The sequence below is a fragment of the Coenobita brevimanus genome, chromosome 51 (assembly GCF_032717465.1).
Source record: "Coenobita brevimanus isolate Jiangsu-jjx chromosome 51, ASM3271746v2, whole genome shotgun sequence".
Taxonomy (NCBI): domain Eukaryota; kingdom Metazoa; phylum Arthropoda; class Malacostraca; order Decapoda; family Coenobitidae; genus Coenobita; species Coenobita brevimanus.
Genome location: NC_137004.1, coordinates 36,134,362 through 36,161,479, shown reverse-complemented (window position 1 = coordinate 36,161,479; position 27,118 = coordinate 36,134,362). Strand labels below are relative to the sequence as shown.

General features: G+C 39.7%; 1 protein-coding gene across 1 annotated transcript in view; it reads right to left on the bottom strand.

Annotated features, from left to right (window-relative positions):
• Positions 1–2,022: 2,022 nt before the first annotated feature.
• Positions 2,023–27,118, bottom strand: part of LOC145400108 (visual pigment-like receptor peropsin) — an 80,116-nt gene continuing 55,020 nt past the window's right edge. Inside the window, exons 3-7 of the mRNA XM_080272618.1 lie at positions 24,932–25,059; positions 16,042–16,138; positions 10,583–10,805; positions 8,898–9,029; positions 2,023–2,401 (exon numbers count right to left, since the gene is read on the bottom strand). Coding sequence (XP_080128744.1) covers positions 2,252–2,401; positions 8,898–9,029; positions 10,583–10,805; positions 16,042–16,138; positions 24,932–25,059 — 730 coding nt within the window. The 3' untranslated portion in view covers positions 2,023–2,251. The remainder of the gene's footprint in view (positions 2,402–8,897; positions 9,030–10,582; positions 10,806–16,041; positions 16,139–24,931; positions 25,060–27,118) is intronic.

Below are 27,118 nucleotides of genomic sequence, written 5' to 3'. Positions count from 1 at the left end.
TACTGCTTTCATGTCGTGGTTAAATAGTATGTGTAATTAGGGGAGAGAGAGAGAGAGAGAGAGAGAGAGAGAGAGAGAGAGAGAGAGAGAGAGAGAGAGAGGCGTTATATTTTCATTTCTTATTTAAAAAAAAAATCGACACACAAACAGGCAGATAAACATACTGAGACATTTCATTTACAATATCATGTATATATTTACAATGTTCTGACCTAATGCACTAAACACTGACCTAAGCTCCGATGTCTTGACCTGAGATAGAAAACATTGACCTAACCTGCCCAAATCTTTGACCTGAGTTGCAGAGTATTGATAGAATGTTGACCTAATCTTGACCCAATCTTGACTTGGGTTAGTGTTTATTGACGTAATTATGACCTGAGCTGAGGAATTTAACCTGCATTGCCGCATATTGCCTTGACTTCTAAAATATGTCTGAATCTTGACTTAAATCGTGATTTAAATATTATAATCTTGATCTGAATTGCTAAATGCTATTCTAATCTTAATCAAAGTTGCAAAATCTGAAATCTGTGCACAACTGTGACCTTATTTATGATTTTTTACGTAATCTCACACACTAAATCTTGACCTGGGCTGAGAAATCCTTAATTGAACTTCAAAATTCTGAGCTCAGTTGATAAGTTTTTACCTAAACAACAGGTATTTTGACTTGAATTGGAAAATGCTAAATAGATATAAAACTGATACCATGAAAAGCTTTCATCTTGTATGTTTATGTTTAGTTACTTTAATATATGGCAGCTTTCCCAGAATCAATAAGAAATAAAATTTTTCACATGTCAAAACAGTGCAAATTTTATACCATGGATTATTTTCATTCTTGTATAATTATTAACGTGTTTTTTCCCATTTTATAATACACCGGTAGTCTCAAGGTTTGTGTCGACATGTCTTCTTCATTATCTAAAAATCTAACAGTGACAGCCAGTGTTATAATTATTACCTTTAGGTAGACTATGATAATCGAGAACATCTTAAGAAGAGGTGACCAGCCTACGCTCTTGGTGACTTCGATAAGCTTTTTAGATCACGAGACCGCTACGTATTTTAGTTTCTCTTTATTATTTTTTCTCTAAGAGTATACTAATTTCTCTTATATTTTCTCTTTAATCCATTCAATAAGAGCAAGACCTTTTAAATTTTTTTTGTACCGGCAGAGTATGTCTAAGAGAAATCGATAATACTGAAGGGCTGAATGGATATTGTTTACCTTTCCACCACGAAGTCTCCCTTAACCTGAATGAAATGAGGCGTCATCATACTGAAGGGGTTAAAAACTTTCTGAAATTTTCTGCTTAGAAATTTCTCCCTAATAATTTTCCTCAGTTTAATCTCTCCTTAATAATAACTCCATTAATTATCAATAATACTTTTAACAGGGACTCTCTAATATTCTCTCAATAAAAATACCAAATAAAGTCTAAGTACTTTTCGTATAAGTTCTTCCTCTTAATTACTCTAACAGTTTTCAGCTGGGGTCTTCAGTCAGCTGCACCTCAAACAGTCCTACTCTCCTGAAAAATTGTCATGCAAAATGCGAAACAAAAAAGCAAGGAAGTGATTTAACCCTTCAGTACAATGACGTCTTTATAATTTCAATCTTGCTACCTGACCATTTTATTAGAAGTTTAGGCGAGACCTCTTGTAATGAAAGGGTTTAGGAGAATCTTCTAAAGTTCAGATTCAAAGACTATTCACTAATCCATCCTAAGATTATTATTTTGTTTTATATTCTGTTCATGAAGAAAGAGTCCAATAATTCAAAGGAAACAGTTCACCGTTCAGAAAGTTTTTTTTTTTTTTTTTTTTTTTTTGTATGAACGTGCATTTTAAAATTATGTATAATAATTACACGTTTGTAGATTTCTGTTCTTTCTTCAGAACGTGAGTATTTTTTCATTAAGAATCTGTTGTCTTCTTATTACGAGCATTTCTTGTAGACAGTAAATAAGAATCTTACAATTTTTTTTTTTTTCATTTTCTTAGTGTTACCTATTTTGTTGTCATGGAGCCCCACAAGAGGAGGCAGCCAGTGTTACCAACCAGGATGTCTACCCAAATACCCATCCTGATGAACCCAGTGTCTCCCAGTCACTGTAGCCAACTCACACATCTCCCACCTCGCCGTCTCTTCTTCCTCCTCTTCGCCATTGCCTGCCCATCGCGAGAGGGATATTCCTTGAGACATTCCTCCGAGCGGGCAGTGGTGGTGTTGGTGGTGGACGCGTCACTTGCTCTCCGTCATGCTCTTGGTCTCGGGCAGTTCCAGAAGCTCCGGGGGCGGGTCTCTGAAGCAGCAGGTCAGGGTGGCCATCATGCCCTTCCTCAGGCGGGGGTGCGAGTAGAAGTAGATGATAGGGTTCAGCACGGGAGATAGCTGTTGGGGAAAATGGTGGTTACATTATTATTACTACCTCCGCCAACGAAATTGGAGGAGGTTATGTATTCACCCATGTTTGTTTGTTTGTCCACACGATATCTCCAAAAGTTCTCAATGATTTTCAATGAAATTTTGTGAAAGGGTGGGCCATGGGCTAAGAGAGAATTGATTAAATTTGGGGACGGATCCCGATCCGGCATTGAAGGAGGTATGCTGTCTCTGAGTGCTTTCAAGTTATTATTATTATTATTATTATTATTATTATTATTATTTTTATTATTATTATTATTGTTATCCTTTCCTGGCAGTGTTAGCTCGTGTTGTTCGAGTTAGTCAGCTTGAAATTTTCAGTTAAATCTTCAAAATTATAGTTACCCGTTTGCATTATGCACCAGTCATGATTTGTTCATGCCAGTCCACTTACTCGATCACGTCAACATCCACTGTATACACACCAATATATGACTCCCACTTATATACCCATTCATTAGAAAAACTGAATATTTTCTCTGGGGAGGCTGTCGCTGCGACCCTTTTCCCAACATCCAAACTTACTTCCTATACCTACTTAGGTATCTATGCACAAAGCGAAATGTAATACCTTCATATCGATAATTGTGGCTGTTATCCTGGGGGGTGTAGCATGGGGATTGTGTGCTCTCCCCAAGTACCAAAGTGCAGTTGCTGTGATGCATACAGCATCATTAATCCTGTTTAATATACCCAAGCAAACCTTTCACTCTTTCATCTTAAAAACTGAATTCATTCTGACGGGTCATAACTGGGGGTCAGAGGCTATGCTCTTTCCCCGAACTCCTAGTCTTAGTTTCTTTGAACCAAACAATTACTTTCGGTTTGGTCTATGGTCACGCAAAACAAGTTTTTCTTTAACTATTTACAAATTTCGGCGGGGAGTCGGGGTAGTGAGCGATACCCACTCTCCTGTGTATGATGCTAATAGCTTTCCTTTGGGCCAAAGCTATGACAATACAAGTATTCAACACTGTAGTTAAAAAAAAAAAAAGCCATGCATAGCTGATAACAAGGACCTAAAGATGGTGGCTGAAGAGGAAAACGACGCAACACCTGAGCTTTGATACTGATGTGTGACCTTGGCCTTCAGTCGGCCTACACCAAAATCAAATCAGTTCTTCCCTTCATCACAAAGAGTCCATGTATCTGTTCTTATTTAAATCGGATCAGACATTCACAAGATAACGCCGCACCCCGGACTTTGATCCTAACCCAAGTCCTTTGACCCTGACATTTGATCGACGAGCATAAAAAATATATCACTTTTTTCAAGACTCACATACAATGCATGTACCAGTTTTGATTCGAGTAGGATCATTCAATCACTAAGCAGATAGACAGTCACTGTGAAGTTAATATTCAGAAACAAAAGCAAGGAGCCAAATAAATAAAGCGCGTGGTTTTACCCGATCTGAACATTAACGTCTCTTTCATTAGCGGAGAGGGAGGGGTGGAAAATGCAAGAAAATATTATGAGAATTGAAAAGGTGCGAGCACCAGTTAAAGTTAAGAATAACTGATACAGAGGAAGCAACAGCGGTCGTATAGCATAAAAGCTTCCAAAGTGGAGACTCAAAGTTCAAGATTCAGGACTGGCAGACCATTTCAAAAAGGATATTTAAAGTGGTTCAGCGTAATAAGAACAGACGATCCCGTTCATGATGATCTTTCGAGGAACTCAATGTAAGCAGCATAAATTAGTGGGATTCAGCATAACAGGCTCAAAATGGGGAGGCTCATAGCAGAGGAGACATTTGAAAAGGATAGTTGAGGGGGTTCAGAGAAACTGGTTTCTAAATAAAGGATTTACTGTAGAGTGATCTGCATAAGGTTCTAGGAAGGGAACTTGTAAGGATGTGAGAAGTAGGGAAGCAAAACTTTAGGGATTTTAAGGAAGACAGAAGAACATGATTAAACTTTAACACATCCGTTGAAAAACAGATGTCAAGAGCGAGAGCACTGGAAATGAGTTAACTGAGAGGAGCAGGTGGGGTTACATGGAGTTAGACAGACAAAAGAGGAAGTGAGGAAGGGTTGTTTTAATGTGAATGTGCTGAAAACCACCAGAAGTGCACCTTTAAACAGTCTCGCCATGTCGAGAGAATGGAAAATGAGAGGCTGACTATGAAAGTGTATTTGAGTGTGGAGGAAAGAGAGAGGGGGTGGGGGAAACCTAGGACAAGATGGAGAGATGGCATGGAGAGATGTATTAGTGAGGGAGTTGGAGAAAGAGCTACCTGATGGAGGAGGGTAAAATCACTTGGAGCCAATTTCTTCTTAGCCACCCCACCCAAGATTCAGGCGTCTGACTATAGACACGTAGCTTGACTGACTGCCTAAATTACTAGCAGCTGTCTTTGTAGGAAAACCGCTTAATGTTGTGCAAATTGAACTAGGAACTGTCGCACAAATTACACTAGCGGCTTCAGCATCAACTGGAGGTTCAACATGGAAGGGTCAATTTGTGGAGTTGTTGTCAAAGGGCTGAGGTGAGCCGGGTGCTTTGAGGGACGCCAAACATCATCACCGGAGTTATAACGAACTTAAACACACACACACACAGCACCATGACACTCTCGGCACACACACACACACACACACACACACACACACACACACACACACACACACACAGATCTTTTGCTTCACCCCACTTCGTACACATATATCCCTTCCTATTAACCAGACCTTTAGTTTCACCCTGCCACTTCTATCTCTTCCTGTTAATCATAATCTTTGCTTCATCCAGCTTTACTCTCCCTTTTCAAGTAATTCATGTTACCGCCAGATATTAAATTTTTCACCTTGCTTCCCCTATGCTTCACGTGGCACATCTCCCTTAACCCTCCCTTGCTACTGTCCCTGAAACTAGGTCACAAAGGGTCATGGTCTCGTGGGCTTGGTAGGCTCCCCGACACCTCTTCCTGAGTAACTAATTTCCGCAGGTCACCCCTTCAATCCGATGACATCCTTTCCAACTTCGAGCGATTTGACACAACTCAGGAAGAATTTGTAGTAATAAGGGATTATTATAGGCTGCATCTAACCCATCCAGTATGAAAATTTTGTCATAAACACCATAATAGCCTATTAACCAGCAAGACAATAATAAGAAACATATTATCGGAGTGGATGGCTTAATATTCTCTTCCGTGTTATTAACCTCTTCTCTCTCATGACGTATTCTTTATTTTAATCAGGTGGTTTTATTCAGTGATATTATTGACCTGTGACGGCGAATGCATTAAGGCTGTATCTAACGCCTTCAGTTCAAAAAGCTTCTTCTAACCTGAATAAAATCGTTTGGAGGCACTGTGTTTAAAGGGTTAATGCGGAATACATTACCATTTTAAAAACAAATACGGTACCATACATGAGAGCGTTAAGGTGTAATATCGTACGTGAATATTCTACTGTACGTTCTTATATATTGTGTATGCAAACATGTGTAAATATCATCCAAGAGGTTACTTTGATGCACTATGGCCCCTTAATCTCACTGTATGTTAGTTATGCACATTGTCCGTGTTAAAATGATACGGATGATATTAAAGAAAGTAACTGGATGTGCAATGCTTGATGAATAGTTAACTCCTTCAGTCTGATTTTTGTTGTTGTTGTTGTTGATTCTTGCACCTTTCAGATGATTATTATTTCGCTGAAACAGTTTCCTCAAGTGATATCCTCAAGCAGACTATTTTCAACCCCTGTAGGTTAAAGCAGTCCCTCCTAAAGTGAATTATATCGTCTGTAATGGCATATCAAGAACTAGTAGAAAAAGACGTCACTGGGGTGAAGAGAATGAGGAAGAGGTGTTGGAAATCACGCTGAGCAAACTAGAGAATATTGACCTCAGTTAAGTCAAAAGGCATCCGGCACCCCACCAATGTCAGGGCAGGCAGAGACGTGACCCTGAAGTAGATGTAACATGTAAAAACTTAAAATGAAGGTGGAGCCGCCTGAAGATGACGATGAGGAGATAGACCACGTGGAGGTGAGACAACGCGATGAGAGAACCTGTCGTGCACAAGAAATCGATGCTGAGTAAGGAAGGCGTTATACAACAGACAGTGTACATTGAGGATATTTAATAATCCATAATAGGGCACGATGATGAGGTGCAAAATTAGTAAGAAAAAAAAATCACGTTTCGGAGTGAAACTGATCGTTGCTAAATAAAGATAATATACAAATTGGATTCAGTAATTATGAATGTGTACGATGATGTGATCTGGGAAAAAGTACAATAATTCAGATACAGTGTAGGTATTATTTCTCCCGCTGTAAACAAACCATACGATACATCCACTGGTAATGCAGTTTACCGCACCAATAGAAGAGTAATATTTCTCTCTGTGATGTCTGTACATTTCAGTATTAAAAGAAAAAAGTAATTTAAATTCGAAATATCTCGTAGTGTGCGAGGGCCACAACTTTTGGTGTAAACACAACATATGATACATGCGCTTAAATACCAATGATCATTTTTCCCTGCAAAATATCCTGCCTTTGTGTGCAGCTAAATAAAGCCTGACAGTTTTCCTCGGGATATAAAAATCGCATACAGTCAAAGGGTAAAGCATGTTACTGAAGTCTATACGTCATTTGCATATAATATCGTACGGTAGGCTGCAAGCAAATCATGTTACAAGAGCTACTATTTCAGCAACAGTTCTCTCCTGAATACCTTTACTTTTTAATACTGAACATACTCAGTTCTTGTCCCAGTGCCTTATCTTTTTATACTCAATTAATACTGAACATACTCGGGTAAACTAATTTCAGATATAATGTACTGTACAATAGTCATTATTCCCGGTACGAGAGAGAGAGAGAGAGAGATTTCGGCAGTAGTTCTCCCGAATGCCTTTACTTTTAAATACTGAACATAGTTGGATAAACTAATTTCAGGTATCTGTCTGTCTATCTGTCTATCTATCTATCTATCTATCTGTAGCCAGAAACCATAATCCCATAAGGGGTAGACGTTTTTCTTTTAGTTGTTTTACGGGGAGGTGCACTAACTCTCCGCCATCCCAACTTGCTGACACATAGGGAACACTTATGGGTTGATTATATGGTTACCACCCAGCGCTATAAATGGTTTTCTGGCTTACAGGCAACTATCTGGCTTGTCACTGCTACAAACGGTAGCAAGAATAAACCAAGTCAAAGGACACTTTCGACAGCCACACCCACCCCAACCGTATCCACCTTGCCAACACATCCCCAAAAGTGCCGTCCGTCTTTGGATGCACCCTTAAGACACACTCTGACACACCGCAGATGCACACCACACACACCTCAGACACACCCCAGATGCTCACCACACACATACACACCTCAAACACCCCAGACCCCACCCTGTGAGTGTAATAAAAATTGTTGGAATTGAAAGTGTGACGTCTGTTACTCTACGACAGCACCTTGCCAATATCATCCTTCAAAAAGTAAAGTGACCCGGTGAGGGAGTGAGTGGCACAGTTAGGGACACACAATAGATTCGGCGACCTTCTGTGGGTGCGACAAAGAAAAAAAAATATCTGAATTCAAGGAATCAGCAACAACTTAATACTTATCCACTACTCAGTCAAGTACCACCAAAACAAATGGAACTGGAGCAAACTGTGACTATCTCAGCGAGGAGGAGGGGAAAGTGAAGATAAAATAAAAATGAAAATGCCATGATATTAAAAAAAAAAAAAAAAAAAAAAACGAAAGAACGCAGTCAACAGTGAAACACGTAAAGCAATATCCCAAACAGGAACTCCGGGGTAACACTACTGTCGCTCGGTAATAGCTGAAACGCTTGTAATTTTGGCTAGTGCTGGCAAGAACCAGGTGAGACGCGGTAATAATTAAATAGGGGAGGGAAGTTAAACACGAAGCCTTATGAAACGAGATTAAAATAATGAAATTCTATTAAATAATTTGGCGCCTGAGCTTCTGGAACATGAATAAAGCAGTACTGAAATATATACTGTATAATTCGACACGTATCATGCCATTGAAACACACGAAATAACCCGTAAAACAACAATGAAATACGAAAAAAATAACGAAACAGGTGCTAAGACAATAGGAGAGATGTAGAGAAACGCTAGTTTGGGAGAGAATTTTCTTCCTCACTACTTTTGCCAGATCATTCCTCTGGTGCAGCTCTTTGGCAAAGCGAGTCAGAACAAAGCCCTTCAATCTAATGACTAATTTCTCATTCTGTCTTGGCACCTACCGACGAGTTTATTCAGCACTGGTTACAGTTCTTACAGCAAAGGAGTACATTAAAGCCAGATCTAACCAGTCTATTAGTAATTCTCACTGGAGCTGAAAAAAGTCGCTTGGATACAGAAAGAACGCTCAAAATATACCTTATTGGGTCAAAGAGGTTGAAGGGTTTGTTTCTAATTGTGTTTATCAAAATTTCCCTCCTGTAATCAAACCTGGGTGAGACTGTGCCTACCTTAGCGAGGAGCGGGGGAAGGAGCGTGAGTATGAGGGGCACAGTGTAGGGGTGCCTGAAGACCGTCCATAGGCACACAACAGCGTAGGAGGACCAGCACAGCAGGAACGTTAAAACCAGCACCACACCCATCTGTGGGAGAGAGTGTGAAAGTGAGTGAGTGAGAGAGAGAGAGAGAGAGAGAGAGAGAGAGAGAGAGAGAGAGAGAGATGGAATTTGGAATGTCTGATGAACAATGGGAAAGGAAAAGAACGAGACAGTGTATGAAGACAGAGAGAGTGAAAAACGAGATTTTTTTAAGGGGCTGAGTAAGTTAGTGAGGGATGGAAAGCGAGAAAGAGAGAGCCAGGGAGAAAGACAATAACAATGGACGAGGAAAAAGTAAAGTTACAACGAAAACAGAATCATGAGAATACTGAGAATTTCAAAGAGAGAGAGAGAGAGAGAGAGAGATTAGTTCCTAGAAAAACTGAGAGGGAAAAACAGTAGGGGAGTTAAAATATAAATGCTCAATAAAGGAATTCCTTTCACCAAGGAAACATTCATTTTTGTTGCCCAGCATATTCACCTCCATCGTCAGTTTGATGCTGAGAGGCAGGTAGACAGTTATACAGAGAGACAGACAAATATACAAAGGGATAAATGGATAGATAGAAACACACACACACACACACACACACACACACACACACACACACACACACGCACAGTGAAAGAGAGAGAACACCCAATCGTTGCATTCAGGAGCAAACAAAAAGCAATACAGCTGCAATGAAGACTGCAGTACAGAAAACTGAAAAATGTCTTATTGTTAAAATATGAAAGAATGTTTGGGCCATTGATTCCCTGACTGAGAACGACGGACCCCAGGCCTTTCTCGACAAGATATTAGTCTTTACAGTGAGACAGCAATAGTTGGAAATTTCTTATGTAAACAACAGGAAAAACGAAACAGATAATTGAAGCTGGTTCGTCCAAATCATAGAGATGTGTTCTGAAGTAAGCTGCATATATCAGATGTACAGATTTGCAAATTAATAAGTGGGACATATTATGCTATAGAACAGAGTAATGTATTCACTTCCAACTTAATATGCGTTTTCCTTACCCCTTGATCAGAATAGTTTATTGTTCTTAATGATTTTTAAGAGGCATGCGATAGAATAAAGAGAGTCCAAGGGTTCCGATAAAAGAAAAAGGAGAGCAAAACAATGACGAACTGCAGTCACTAATTACCAGGGACCAGAGAGAGAGAGAGAGAGAGAGAGAGAAAAGAACCAAAACAACTAGAATACAAGAACACTAAGGATTGCAGAAAATATTGAGGCAGAGAATAAAATACCACCACCAAAGAATGCCTCCGTCACAACTCACTTTGTCTCAGTCTTTTCAGTACCCGAATCATGTGTAGATAGACTCCCCAGAATTCCTAGCATGGTGGAAGAACCTTGCGGCCTTGTATTAGCAACTGCACATGAGGATGGGGAGCATCAGGATGACAGACAGACAGACAGATAGGTAGAATGAGAGACAGATGTATACTAAGACAGAGAGATAGAGAGACGGATACACAGAAAAGGCAGAGAAACTAAGAATTAATTATGAGGGCAGAAGATCGCTGAACAATCAAGAAAATCTGGGGACTGGAAAGAAATCCCCTAAAATATATAATCAAAATTACTCACCTTAGTCACATTTTTCTCAGTAGCCCAGTCATACGCGTAGATGGACTCGCCAGAATCTCTCGCCTGGTGAAGGAACCTGGCCGCCTGGTAGTAGCAACTGCACATGAGGATCAGAGGCACCAGGTACACTAGGACACACACCAGCATGATGTACCACTTGTAGCCGGCGTCGTTCTGTTGCCAGTCGATTGTGCACGTCGTCACGGAAGGTTCGTAACCGTAGCTGGGGTGTGTGAGAAAGGTTGTGGTTAGGTTTTGTTAGGCATGGAGTTGGTATCATTTGGAACTGGTTAGAAAAATAAGTCTCCTTTACTCATACCCTTTAGTTTTACAATACCAAGAGCCAGATATATGTAATATGGTTAAGTTTGGTCAGACCAGATTAGGGCTGAGTAAGGCTGAGTTAGGCGAGGGTCAGCTCAGTCTGGTTAATTCAAGCTTTACAAATATGCTCTTTCATACACTTGTAAGACTCCTCGTTCTGTTGCCAATTATTCGTACACTTCTCCACAGAGGTTCCGTAGCCTACTAGCCGTAGATGGGGAAGTGAGAGAGGCTATAGTTAGGTTTCGTTAGGCTTGAGTTGATTTCACTTAGTATGGTTGGAAAAATAAATATTTGCGCGCATCGTTTCAGTTGCCCAGAGCCGGAAACACTTAACATGGACCGGTTTGGTTAGTTCAAATTAGAGTTGAGTGAGGCTGGACTAGTTTAGGATAATTTCAGAATGGTTGTCTAGTAAAAAATAAATCTTGTCCACTTTTCTTTTATACACTTGCAAGAGGCGTTGGTCTGCTGTCAATTGGTAGTCCATGTCGTCACCGAGGGTTCGAGGGGAATAAAAGGGGCTTTAGTTAGGTTTTGGTTTGGCTTTGGCTTTAGAAATATACTTGTCGTTTAGTCGCACAGTACCTAGAGCTAGGGACACTTTATATTGCTAGGTTTCTTTTGATTTGGTATGAGTAGGTTTGTCCCTTGGTTGGTACTTTCAGTGATTGGTTAGGTCGGTGGTTAAGTTTGTTTAAAAAAAAAAATGTCTTGTCCACTTGTTATTTGTACACTTTAAAAAGGCGTCGTTCATCGTAGCCGTAGCCAGAAATTATAAGCGTCAATTAGTTAGCTTAGGCAAGTTGATTTTTTTTTTTCGTAACATGTAGCCATGAATAAGAAATGAAAGAAAAATAAAAGGCAATATACAAAAGAAAACACTAAGATAGGTGTGTTGGAATGCCTCTTAATCAACCATTCCAAGAAAACATTTGTTATTTACATCAGCCTGCCATCATGATTGAATTCAACTTGGGAAGGATGTGTAATAGTGGAGAGCTTAAGGAAGGCTAGACCTCTCCAGTTCGAAATTTACCTCTTATGATGAATAAAATCATCTGATGATGGCAAAAATGAAATACAAAATACATCATTAGGTTGAAGAGGTAAAGCATACTAAAATACGGACTCAGATGAAGACAATGGTAATGATGATAACATGATTTGACGATGATGATATTGTTATTGATGCTGTTGTCGTTGTTGTTGTTGGTGGTGGTGGTGGTGGTACTGCCAGGCACACGATCCGCTCCACCAGACTCCAGGGAATTGCAACAATGATCAGCTGAGACTCACAGATGCACACTGATTCATAAAAGGGATAGCCTGTTTACGGCTCACATGGAGGTGAGGTGGTATATTTACTCATGTCGCTGTCTGTATCTGTCTATCTGTCTGTCTGTCTGTTTCCCCTCCCCCCTGTGTGTGTGTGTGTGTGTGTGTGTGTGTGTGTGTGTGTGTGTGTGTGTGTGTGTGTGTGTGTGTGTGTGTGTGTGTGTGTGAGTATGTGCACTTATCTACCTCTGTGTGTATTCAGGTCTGACTTTAATATTTGGACAGAAAGTCTGGTAGCTAGTGAATATATCTAGGTTCAGTTTGAATATGACGACCATGAGTCAAGATGAAGGTTGCTGGGGAGAATAAAAACCCATTCCAATCTGGCAGCTAGCCAATGTGTCTCGGGGGTATCTGAGTTATTTTATTTATATGGGAGGGGAAACCTAGAGCGACAATGGTGCATCCTCTGTTTAATCTATACTAGGAAAACCAATTATTTCGGGGAGATTGTTAACATGTAGGGATGGAATAAGTGCAGATACAAAATATGAAAAAGCACAGAAACAAGAGAGCATTTGGGACGGGAGGAGATTCAGAGTTCTATAGCCATTACTAGATTCTGCACTGTATTCACTGAACGTTTGTAGCTGGTTGAATGTTGTCGTGGGTTTAGACCTCAGAATCTCCTCTCTTCCCAAATGCTGTCTAGTTTCTGTGCTTTTTAGATCTCTTATATCAGTATTTTTTTTTTTTTCCATCCCAGCATGTTTACTTTTGTTTTATGAGTTTCTGATCTTTTTATGAATGTTAGCTACCAGATACATATTACTTACTGTTACTATATAAAACCGTTTCAGGCTACTCCCCATAGGTGAAACCCCCGCCTACCTGTTTCTCCTCAGGGATGTGTTCCTGCTTTGAAAATTTTTCTCCCTTGGACCTATTCTTTCCATGGACCTATTTTCCCCTTGAACCTCTTTCTCCACTGGACTTATTTTTCTCCCTTTCACGTATTTTCCTTCCTTGGACCTATAGTTCCCCATTGACATTATACCCGTGGGCCTATTCTTCCCCTTGGGTATATTTCCCCCCATGGACCTATATTCTCATACGGACATATTTCACCCATGGAGACATTTTCTTTCATGGGTATATTTTCTCCCATGAACCTAACCCATGGACTCATTTTCCCCTTTGTCCTAGTTTCCATTTACACGGTTTCCAGCCTTGATCAGTGTTCCACCATAGATCTATTTTCCCTCTTCTGGCCTCATGTAGAATGGAGCAACATTGATCCGTGGAGTCTGATATATATGAAAGACGTCCGAGTGCTGTAGAATGTTTTTCCGCTGTAACTCGTATACTGCGTCTCGAGTGCAGTTCTAAATACTTAGGAAACATCTCCCATTGTTAAGAAGCGTTTTGGTGACTAACACGCTCGTGTATGATTTTTCGTTTTGGAGGTATGGTTGAGAAAGAAAAAAAAGAAACAGAAAGCTGTGTCAATATTTTTCCGACTCGAGTTCGCGACTCCCATGAAAGTCAGCGGGACTTTGCAAGTAGCTCTGCACTTGAATAGCGAAAGTCTTTTGGTTCGTATGCATAAAGCTGGACGTCACAAGCGTTATCGTGGCTGGATCCCGATGCCTTATGAACATGATGTCACTGGAACCTGGGCCATCCCTATATGGCAAGGACTACCGAGCTTATAGATGTAAGTGACAATGTGTTCGGTTTTCGCTGGATATTTTTCAAGGGACAAAAGCAAATCCTTAATCTGTGCAAAAGATACTGGGTTTCATCTTTCAGTAATACTTTGGGGAGACGTGACAGACATAAGAGCATCAAAGTTCAGAGTCACCCTCCTTTATACGTACCATGCGAGGGATTCAGTGCCAGTCTTATATTGGATATTTTTATTTTCAAGGGTCAGTAACAAACACCTTCCTCATATGGTCCTCTAGTGCTGGAAACTTTTAAGGAACGTATAGGAATAAAACGAGCACCACTTTTCTGTTCATTTTCATTTCCATATGTGGGAGTGTGGATACTTTCAATATATAAGACCAGATATATCCTTGATTTTAGTATAAAGGATACTGTGCTTATCTTTCACTGGAATTTTTCAAGGGTGGAAAAGAGAAAGAAGCAACCATGAGTAAAAGTATGCTGACATTTCTTAATTGGCTGTGGCAATGCAAGGTGTTAAATGAAGTATCTTTACGTGATAGCAATATTTAATACACATGAAAGGAGTGCGTCAAGGAAGGAGTCTCTATCGTTCCGAGATGGAATCAGAAATGTGGTAGGCAAGAAACAATTCTGACAGAGGATTTTCGAGCAACTTTTGTCACGACCATACAAAAGAAACTGCGTTTACTGTTAAAGATTTTTCAATACCTGAAAAAAAAGAAAATCTGTCTCCTCCCCCCCTTCTCGTAGGTCCTGTAGGCGGGATACTGTGCTGCTCCATTTATAAATATTTTCAAGGGACAAAAGTAGCAATCTCTCCACTCCACCCGCCCCCCCAAAAAAGGAACAAGAAGAGGAACTGTCCACACTACAATCTTTATTTTCAAGGTCCGTCAAGAAACAAAGAAGCATCACTTCTCTCACCCAGCCTAACTTGTAAAAGGAAAACTGTGCTACCCTTTTGTCGGATCCTCTTAAGAGACAGTATCAATATCGCCTTAATTTATACAAGGAGGATTATGTTCTTGTCGTGGGTGTTTTCAAGGGAGGAGGGAAACAGCAAGGAGTATCCATTTTCTCCATAGCCTCATTTGTGCCCAGGTGCTGACGGAAGCTTCTTATATTGGCTCTTTTTATAGGCTCATTAGCTTCATCCCACGAGATCGCGGTACACTGTAGACTCTGACACACACACACACACACACACACACACACACACACACACACACACGTATTATGTCACCTTACTAAGTTCAAAGTAATTATTATGTCTACAGTAATTTACAGGATGATTGCCTATAAAAGTCGCACTGTTACCTATTAAGCTGATATGCCAGTTCCCTCCAATTTACAGCATCATTTGTATGAAAAACTGTGTGGCCCAAAAGGGGTCACATCCGCTCGGGAAGGATTATTATAGTCACTCTGGCCATACGTCTGGATCAGTATTCTAGCGCTAGTGAGGGGACGATAGGGGATTGCATGTGAGACAGACCGATAAAATGATAGATAGGAAGATAAATAAAAAGATAGATCATGGACATAAAAAAATGGTTCCTTGTACTAACCTATCGTCAGATTGCTTTCACCAGATGGAAATGGATCACTCCCACAAATAGAGCAACAGTTCTGGGATGAGCCCTAGTTATGAGATGGGTATGAGTTTTCTTGGTTCCTAGTCAGGTCGATCCACCACTCTGACCACATTTATTCATCAGCTGAACAGAGAGAAGCTATTGGTCACATTCATAAAGCGTAAATAGTGAGGGGAAAGTCATGTTTTTAGTTTTCTTAGCCTGATGCAGCTGGAGAAGATAGGAAGTGCCTGGGGATTCTGTGCTGTAGCTGACTGTTCCCTATAAAATGGGATGCAGTCAAAAAAAAAAAAAAAAATCCATTACCACAGACTACCTGGGTCTCCTCTGCTATATCTCTCTGCTCTATGTAAGGTGGGACGCAGACTGAAAATACCCAGTACCACAGACATACCATAAATGACCGTCAAAAATGTGTGTGTGTGTGTGTGTGTGTGTGTGTGTGTGTGTGTGTGTGACGGGGGGTGGGAGACGGGAGTTTGCCCTCTTCCCTGATACACTTGTTAAACAGGGACCTCTGGATCTTAGGGAGGTTGTAAATAACTTGATACAGCCTCCAGCACTTACCTAGCCCATCCGAGGAGGGGACAGACGGACCAGAAGAGAGACCACGTCCATATAAACACTATCATCTGGCAGTAGCGGCGGTAGGTCAGCTTCCCTCCTGTCGTAGAGAGATATGTTAGTACTCGTAAAAGCTGATGTGATGGGGCTATGGCGAAGTTACAAGTTAAAGAAATAGGTGTGTGTGTGTGTGTGTGTGTGTGTGTGTGTGTGTGTGTGTGTGTGTGTGTGTGTGTGTGTGTGTGTGTGTGTGTGTGTGTGTGTGTGTGTGTGTGTGTGTGTATGCGTGTGTGCGTGTGTGTGTGTGTGTGTGTGTGTGTGTGTGTGTGTGTGTGTGTGTGTGTGTGTGTGTTTTAATGTATCTGACCCAAGAAATCTATTTACTGTAACTCAACTCATGTCACCAACTTGGGTACTGACTCACGCATTACATTTCTCTAGGTTGTAAATGTCATGCAGTATAGTGTAGCAAGTACAAAAGAGTACTGAGGAGTTAAAAGGAAAGCGAGGAAAGCAAACGACAACAGACCAATTGATCCTTTCCAGGCTGTTTGTTTTAAGATAGATTATAACTACCGTAACTATTCTATGGGTAAAAGACAAGGATAGGAAAACATGAAATACACAACAAGAGTATGTTTGTGGCGTGTCATACCCTATCCATTTTAATTTGGCCTGATACTGATATCTTTCCATCTTCAATGCTGAGTTATAACTCGACATTAACGCTAAAATATGGCGCTAGTCACAAGAAAGGGATGAAGAATTGTGGTAGTGTCGCAGTATTTCTTATTCTGTCACTGAGACACGCAAAATAAACTGCAAAAAGGACAGAAATCCTCGCCAAATTAAGGAGAATGAAAATAGAAAGAAGACATTCGAAAGAACTTGCCTCTTTCTCTAACATTTCGAACCACAGAAAATCCGTCCCTACAGAGACCCAACCGGAAGAGAAAGAAAATCGGAGACTTCTGTACTGCAGGCGGACCTCATATTTCCAGAGCCAATCACGTTAATAATAGGACAAAGGTACGGTTTGCGCCACATTTAGAAATGGCCCTAATTCTCTCTCTCTCTCTCTCTCTCTCTCTTTCTATGTATGTATATATATACCGTATATATGTGGTACTAAAAGTTGGAGAAATAAAGAACTTATCCTCATTATTTCGATTTAAAAAAAAACGAAGGCTGCGATATATATCCTGCTGCGATTTTATTGCACCATGTTCTGTATATATATATAAAAAAAAAGGTTGAAATTGGGGAACTGGTTATTTCTAGCTATAAATAAATTTCTGTATTGCGGCCAGCCGTACCTTACTTAAGTCGTGTTCTGAGTAGCTGTTTTTACAGGATATAAAGTTTGAGGTAACCCACTCGATTTGTTGACAACAGCTTTCGATGGAGAGTTTCCAGAGTTTCAGTCTAATAATTCTTAAATCATTGACTAATCTCTCTCATGTCAAACGCCTTAATCCCATAGGGTTGGGGGGGAAATGTGTCACTCTTTTATAAGCCATATATACAGTATGTATACATATACATACATACACACATACATTACTTATCTATCTATCTATCTATCTATATATATATTTATATCTATATTCATATCTATATCTATCTATCTATAGATAGATAGATAGATAGACAGATGGATAGATAGATAATAAGAACAGTGTAGAGAAGCAAAGGCCTGGAAATATGCAATATATATACAATACAGTTGTGTACTAAAGTTACTGAACCCTGTCTGCCGAGAGCTATGTTCAACAAAGTTTGGATGCACTGCTCGACTTCCCTCCCCGACAACCACCTCTCGTATAATAGCGCTCTTAACCTTTTCCATTCGATGATATTTCTTATTAGCGCTGCCTATATACAGTTATATTAATCTTTTGAAACGATCTCTTGTGGTGAATTGTTTCATTAATTCAATATGAAAAGCCACCCTCCCCCGACGAGTTCGAGAAGTTTCTCCTAAGGTAAAAAAAAATATCGTCTGGAAAGCCATTAATTGTAGTAGTAGTAGTAGTAGTGGTAGTAATAGTAGTAGTAGTAGTAGTAGTAGTAGTAGTAGTAGTAGTAGTTGTTGTTGTTGTTGTTGTTGTAGTTGTTGTTGTTGTTGCAGTAATAGTAGTTGCAACACGAGGCTCATCTGAATGAGAACCCGATGGACTGCAGACTGAAGCTTCCCTTATTACTTATTCCACAGGCTACCATCCTCCTTTCGGGGAAATGAGGGAGAGGACTGAGGGACGTTTGATTTACTGGGCCGCTCCATCGCCTGACCATATCGGTGCCACCCCATGAAGGCACCACAGCGAGGAAAAAAAACAATTAAATACGTTACTGGATTTAAGCCCTTAAATAAGCAGTAGTTCGTTGTTACGGATATGAAAGCAATGCAAGACTGTACTCTACTTTGTTTTGGCCCAGATTTTCGTCCTTTTGCAGCTTATTTCACGTAGCTAAATGACAAAAATACGAAACTGCGGTTTTACATCTTCCATAGAATTTATTCTTGACTATCATCAAAGACTAGTGCTAATGTATTATTGCAACTCAGCATTCATGACGGAGAGAAGGCAGTTTTATTTATTATCGCAGACGTGCAAAAGGATTAAGTATCAAAGGAATCGTATTATTTATCTGTCAGTAGCTAAGTGTATTTATAAAGGAAAGCGTGGTCACAGTCGAATCGCATCCATTTCACTCTCTCCTCCACAATCGGGCTGTTTTATCTCCAACTCACATCTTTCTCACTTGATACTTTTCCACCCCATCCCTCCATCTCATCTTCTGTTTCCCTATCCCACTGTCCCCTTCCAAGTACTCAAATACATTCTCTACACATGCAAATATAAAAAAAAAAAATGACAAAAAAATATTGGTACGGTCTTAAATTTCTGTAACAGGAAAATTGATACTCACCCCACGTGTACTCTGCAGCGTGAAAAAGAAAATAGGTTTTTTATATTATAGAGGGATGTGTAAAATTCAAATATTTACATCACACCCATTAATGACTGTAAAGAACCCCTTCAGCTCGGTGACATGATTTCATAGTTTATTCTTGGTACTGTCAGAAAATATTAAGATTTGAAGAGAATGTTCAAACTGAAGGGGTCGGATACGGTGAGTCAAATACTGTGTAGAATTAGCCAGACCAGTGGTTCTCAACACTTTCCTTCCCTCTGAACTATCCCTTGAACTTTTTCTGCATTGGTAACATACTCCCCTCCCCCCCAAAAAAAAAAAAACATGAAGAAAATATATACGGCTTGATAACTTTATTTTAAATTACTTTTTTTTTTTTTTATGCGAGGAAGAAGGAACCAAAGGCCATGAGCCCGCAGTAACAGTTCCCTCCAAGAGAAAAACAAAATACAATATAGAGAGCCAAATTCAAGATCCGATCATTTTGAGATGCCTGGACACACTACGTTTGAAAGACTGGATATCATAGGCAGCAGGAAATATTGCTTACTAATATAGGGATGCTATTGTATGACCACTAGGTTTATAAAGTTAACGAGATGGTGGAACTTATTTCTTTGCTGCCAGTGAGTTAATCCTCGAATTGTGAAAACTGTTGCTTACCTCCATTATTCCTTCCTCGTACCCCTGGAGGTAGACTCGACCCAAGTTGAGAACCACTGAAGTAAACCCTTCAGCAGTAAAGACCCTAGCTTAAATAAATATCTTTTGGTGGCTGTTAGAAGAAACTAAAAAAAAAGTCACCGGATTGAAGGGACTGAGAATTTCGTAGGCGTGGATGGTGATTGGATTGTGGTGTGTGGCCCATTTTTGCAGGACACTATGAAGACAGTTCCTTAATTTTTGTATCTGTTTTCTCTGTCTCTACATATTGTCCGTCCCATTTCTAAAGTGGGAAATAGGGCCGGGAATTTGTTGATGCTTCGGATGATGATGATGAAGACGACGACGACGACGATGATGATGGTGAAAAATAATAGCAATAATAATATCTAAAAGTAAAAATAATAACCATGATGATGATGAATATGATAGTGATGACGATGATGATGATGATGATGATAATGATGATGAGGCAGATAATGATATATAGTGGTGATGAAAACGATAATGGTATGAAATAGTGAAGATAATACTACTGGAGAATTAATATAAAGATGATAACATGATAGTAATGTTGGAAGTTATTAAGGATTATAATACGAACCTCACAAAAATCTATTATACAAAGGACCAATTAGAAGTGCAAACAAGATCTCTTACAAACGCCCCTGACGCTTCTCTTGTCGTAGTCCCGATCGCCTCTCTGTTACCTGGGACGTTCAGACCATCTTCTAAAGTAAATACAATGGTTTGGTGGTGATAAAAGTATAGTGAAAGAAGTATCTGTATAGTAGAGATGCTAAATATATTCATAACTCCCTGAATACACACATCCCTTGATCTTTGAATATGGGTAGGTTGTGTGAGTGTGGAAAAGAGAAAAAGATGTGAAAAAGGGGAAAGAAGAGGATGTGAATGATTATGTGTGTGGGAACGTGCAGTGTGTGTGTGTGTGTTGTGTGTGTGTGTGTGTGTGTGTTGTGTGTGTGTGTGTGTGTGTGTGTGTGTGTGTGTGTGTGTGTGTGTGTGTGTGTGTGTGTGTGTGTGTGTGTGTGTGTGTGTGTGTGTGTGTGTGTGTGTGTGTGTGTGTGTGTGTGTGTGTGTGTGTGTGTGTGTGTGTGTGTGAGAGAGAGAGAGAGAGAGAGAGAGAGAGAGAACTGCAGTGTGTGTGAAGCATCCACCTATCCCTTTGCTTTGGTCAACAGAACCACCCATCTCATCCTTGAAATTCTCTTCCCTTCGCTCTCTCTCTGGCTGCTGTCCTATCTCAAAACCTGCGTATGGAGAGAGAAATGTGCCTATTTACTGTTCTGAAGGAGAGACTTATCTACTTCAATCTGACTAAAGGGAGATGAATATACCAGCCTTTGGGAAATCTGGACCTTTCCTCCTCCAGTCGTAGTCTTCACATCACCCCAATTCATCTTCTGTTTAACTCTCCCTCTTCTCTCATTCCATCCCATCCCACCTCGTAACATACATTCTCATTCTTGGTCTATTAGATCTTCTTTAACTGCAGCCCTACATTCCACCCCAGTCCACCTACTACCATACTCTTCTCTTACAGTATTGCTCCACCCCTACTCACATTTCATTTCAGTCCACCTTCTGGCGTACTATGCATCATGTTTCCTAGTTCTTGGTGAAACTCTCCGTCCCCTCACATTTCAATGTACACCACCTTCCAACCCATACCCTTCCACATCTCTCTCTCTCTCTCTCTCTCTCTCGTAGCCGACTATGGGTGTGTCACACGCCTTTGTCTCACTCATACGTTGATACTGAGCCACTCACATATACACCCATAAACTTCTAAACATGCATCGCTTCCATTAAAAAGGCAATTACAACATTCAGCACCACTTCTTCATTAGTACCATGCATACGTAAAATCTTTCATAACTCATTTCTGTCATGCTTTATTCAGGTCCGAAAATGCAATAAATAACTAAGTTCTATCATTTTTTTCTCTACTATATGCCTCACTGCAAATACTTTTAATCGCACATCTCATACACTACTAAAACGGCTGTGTTCATCCCTAACCAGGCAGTCTTCCATTTCCTTCACCCCTTTTTTCTAACGTGTTTCCTTACATTCTCATACCCTTTTCCACATTAATTCTTCAATTTCCACACCTCATCTCAGCATGGTGTCCTAATATCAGAGCAGTTTATATTAATCTTGCTCGCAGTTTCATCTTTTGGCTATGGAAATACACAAGATTATTTTAAAGTATAATATAATGTAGACAGCTTGTGAATATTCTCGTGTATTCAGCGCATACAGCCTGTGTCAGTTATAAAAACAATAACATGCTGGAATGCATGAACTTGTAAGGCATGAAAAAAATGAGAAAAGTACATGAGGTTAGGTAACATCCTAACCAAGGAAATATCCCGCTGTTCCCTTTATACAATGGCTTCATTTATGTTAATGCCAGCAAGTTAATTCCTGGAAGGGCAAATGCACCATGATCAAGATTTGCATGCCATTAGACTCTCTCTCTCTCTCTCTCTCTCTCTCTCTCTCTCTCTCTCTCTCTCTCCATACATATATATATTATTATATATACTGTACATATATAGAAAGTAAAAGATGATTATGAAGCAGACACAGTAGAAGGTGAAATGGCAAGGTGGGTGAGTCTATGAGTATTGGTGTATATAATAGAGATGGGTAGAAGGTAGGGTAGACTGAGAGCGAATTGGAGGAACGAGGGGGAAATTATGTAACTGAGGGTATTCGAAAATGATATGCTTGGGGGAAGAAGAGGCAGGCTGTGAATGAGGTGGAAAGCAAAGTGAGAAGTCTGTTAAGGAAGCGTGTGAAAGTGAAGTGGGTGAAAAGTCCAAAAGAAGTAGAATCAGCACAAAATGGAAGGACAAGATGGAGGTATCGTGTCGTGGATAGAGGTAGTTTCAGCTTCTTGAATTCGACGACGCCCATTCAATTCGATTTTGTTCGTAAACAGACGAGTTTACTCAGCTTTCAAGAACCCCTCTTACTAGAGAAATATAATAATTGCATCCCCCCCCCTCTCTCTCTCTCTCTCTCTATGTCTGTTTCTTTCTCTGTATCTCTATCTCTCTCTCTCTCTCTCTCTCTCTCTCTCTCTCTCTCTCTATGTCTGTTTCTTTCTCTGTATCTCTATCTCTCTCTCTATCTATCTGTTTATCTCTATCTGTATATCTATCTATCCATCTATCTATAGGTAGACAGATATCTAGACAGATATAGCTCGATAGATAGATAGGTAGATATAGATAGATAGATAGATAAACCTCAATTCAAAAAAGATTCCCCATAATATACTCGCACATAAAAGCGCTTACCAGTGACAGTAATAGAAAGGAATGGGACATCATCATTCTTAAAAGTTATCTGAGAAGTTATTATTGAAATAGGTACAGTATTAACACTCTCGCACTTCTGCGCTCATTTTCACCTGAGTATAATTGTCTGGTATAAAGAGAATACGAGAGATGTTCCGACACTATGTGGGTTAATTGTGGCAGGTAACTTTGAGAGACATTAATTGAGACAGGCATTATTCGAGACAGGTGTCAGTTTTGGTAGACATTATATGAGGCAGGTAATAAATGAGGGTAATATTCATTCAGGTAGGTACTAATTGAGGCAGGTATTAACTGAGCCTGGTACAAACTGAAGCAGGTATTAACTGAGGCCAGCATTGATTATATGGGTATTAACTGAAACAGGTATTAATTAAGGCAAGTATTAACTGAGACAGGTGGTAATTAAGGCAGGTATTAAATGAAACAGGTATTAATTGAGGGAGGTATTTACTGAAACAGGTATTAACTGAAACAGGTATTAATTGAGGCAGGTATGAACTGAAACAGGTATTATTGGGGCAGATATTTACTAAGGCAAGTATTAACCCTTTCGCATTAAGGCATTACACTCAGCTTGCTGCAAGGAAACTTTGTTCGACTGAAGAAAACTCTAGCAGGTCACGAGATGAAGACTGTCTCCATCACTCTTTGGAATACTGTTATTTACGTTACTTGAATATTTTTGCCTGAATTTATTGGCATTAGGTGGCTTTAACCAGGTGATGTTAATGTATTGATTTATGTTTAATTTTTTTTACTAGACTGGATTGAGTGACATAAAATTAGACTTAGCTGATGGATTAAATCGACAGGGATACAAGTTGATTCGATTTATCTAGCTGAATAAAATCAGTTAGAGTCAGTCTTGAATTTTATGCTCTCTCTCTCTCTCTCTCTCTCTCTCTCTCTCTCTCTCTCTCACGCAGATTCGCTGATTAGGTTTATTCTAATCGTGTTACCCTGACCCGCTTCACCTCCACGCCTGATCCTGCCCAAATCTCGTCTACTCAGCCTGGAATTAGGGATTAATTTGTGTGTGTGTGTGTGTGTGTGTGTGTGTGTGTGTGTGTGTGTGTGTGTGTGTGTGTGTGTGTGTGTGTGTGTGTGTGTGTGTGTGTGTGTGTGTGTGTGTGTGTGTGTAATAGAGAGAGAGAGAGAGAGAGAGAGAGAGAGAGAGAGAGATTTGGAAGAAGTGTGAGTGAATGAGTAAGGGAGCCAGTATGAGCAATTTCTAAGCTGATATATGATAACAGTATGAAAATATTAGTGTGTAATCGAATAAATGAAGATTCTTAAAGTGTGACACGTATGAGTAGTAGGTGAATGAACAAGCAGAAATCAGTATGTATGTAAGGAATCAGAATATGAGTGAACGGTGATTGAATAGTGAGTGAAATTTAGCCTATGAATGATTGAAAATTATGACTGCGTGTGGAATAAAATAGGTCTAAGTACGATACGATAAAAATACACACAAACTCTTAAGTGCATGTACAAATGACTCGATATCCCGTTCAAAATAATATTAATGAGTCAAAATCGTCATAATATGAATTAATATGGACCAAAAAATATGGATGCATGAGAAAAAGTTAGTGATCCTAGTGAACATATCCGTTCTTCAAAATCTCAGTACCTAAATTAGTTAAATCTATAAATGTCCGTAATGATGAATTAAAATGTAACAGGATCAAATGCAGAAAAAAAAGGTGAAACTAAATATTGAGTTAAACAGCTTAACCCTATTAGATGTGGATGGATATAGTTCGAAAACAGTAAGTTTAAATAAAAATGACTGACACCCATACAAACATGAGCAGATCTTGACATAGAACAAGGCAGAATAAACAAGCTTCATTCCCAGTAAGGAAAACAGAAAGAAAAATACAGCAATGAAGTGCGAGAAACATATGACTCGTAAAACTACTCACGCAGATCCTGTCGGCATGTAACAAGGTAGCGGTCTAAGGCGATCATGAGTAAGGTGGTGAGGTTCGCGATGCCCATGAGGAATCCCATGAACGCGTAGTACTGGCACCCAAAGTCACCGTAGAGCCACCTGCGGGAAAGACAGATAAAGATAGATAGATAGATAGGGAAACAGATAGAAAAACAGATAGCTAGACAGAAAGATGGATGGATGGATAGGCAGGTAAACAGGTAGATAGGAACAAATAGCCGAGGAAGGAGTAGTACTAGCACCCGAAGTCACCGTAGAGCTACCAGCGGGAATGATAGCTAAACAGACGAATAGATAGGCAGACAGAAAGGTAGACAGATAAACAGATAAACAGATGAACAAATAAACCATGAAGACGTAGTTCTGACACTCTGAGCCTTCTGAGGTGATCACAATTGAATAGTTACATTACCCCCTTCAGTCGATAGTGCATTTTTTATTTCATTCTTAATATCCTCAGGCAATTTTACTCAGCTCGAAAGGACATCTGGATATAGACAGATTAAATACAGCGTTCACTTACCACTTCACTACAGGAGGTCTGATAAAAACTGAATAAAATCGACTCGAATTAGAAGGACTAGATCAATACAACACGGAAGAGGTAAAGGGAATGACGATAACAAAGGTAAGAATAGTTAGAAAATTAATATTAAGGCACATGGGTCAAAACATAAATGCATTCACCACAATGATGTCTTTTTTGTATCGCAGAATGGGGCAAATCCGACAGCTCTTAACACATTTTTAAACGAATGTAAAAGTATAAAGCAAACATAATATATAAACAAAAAATACTAAAGATAAATATAAAAAGGAAGATTAGACATTTCTGTATATTTATCTAAAACTATTTCAAACCAGTCGGAGTTGCACCAGCGGCCGGATCTGCCTTATGTTAATGCAGTATATTCTTTCCAGTACTAGACAGCTTTAGTAAAGTTAAGGAAAGCCTACATATGTGAAGATGTAAATATTGGCTATAGCTATTCCAATTCTCCTCCTCCTAGTGCTACTTTTATTACCACTACTACTGCTATTACTACTACTGCTACTACTACTATTACTACTACACCTAAGTATCCTGAGGTGAATAAAATAACTTCTGGATAGCATAAGCGAATACGAAAATGCGTTATCAAGCTGAAGGGGTTAAAGGACAGATCGTAACTGACTCACCTACGCAAGCCAGGGAGTTGAAAACAAGAGTAATAATTCACCACCATTAGATGACTTTAAATTAGAATTGTGAAGTTTATAACAGGGCTTACCCCACCCGTCTTTTACGTTGGACTTAAAGCTGGGATGATGATGATGATGATGATGATGATGATGATGATGACAGTAGTAGTAGTAGTAGTAGCAGCAGCAGCAGTAGTAGTAGTAGTAGTAATAGTAGTAGTAGTAGTAGTAGTAGTAGTAGTAGTGTACGAGCAACAATAAAGTGATAATGATGATGAAGAGTAGGTCACACGGATCAGGTTTAAAGAGAGAGAATTACAAGCAACACAGACAGGGAGGGACAGAAATACTCCATCCTCATTAGTCGTTTGTGATTTTAAAAGTTTTCATGGCTAAACATTACTCCCGATGCTACGACAATGGTTTTTTTTAAATCTTATTGTTCCTCCCACGAATAGATATATATAATTTTTCTAGCTTATGACAGAACAAATTAGGGGTTATTATCATCTCTGTTAAATAGGTATAAAATTACCATCTCCCTGTCTTGAATATTGAGCTGTAACAAGATATTTACACTCTTATATGGCGTTAGGCAGGAAAGTGGGACTTAAAGCAACAGTCCAACATCATTATTCAATTTTAAAGCTGTTAGTAATCTAGAACGCTTTCCTAAAAAAAAAAAAGGGTTATTTTATTTGTTTTTTATCTTCGTTACTACCATATTCAGCCTATTAGAGCTGAAATCGTAAACAGGTGAGCTTAAAAACAAAAGACACTTCAACACCATTAGTGGCCTTTGATCCCCCTGCCACAACAACTCGATCGTTTCACCACCACCACCACCACCAACGTTATCGCCATCATCATCACAGCTGCCCCAATCCCCACACCCACCTCACCATACGAGTACCACTACTGTCACATCACAACAACCATCGTCACACTAACACAACCGCGTCCCCCATTCCACACT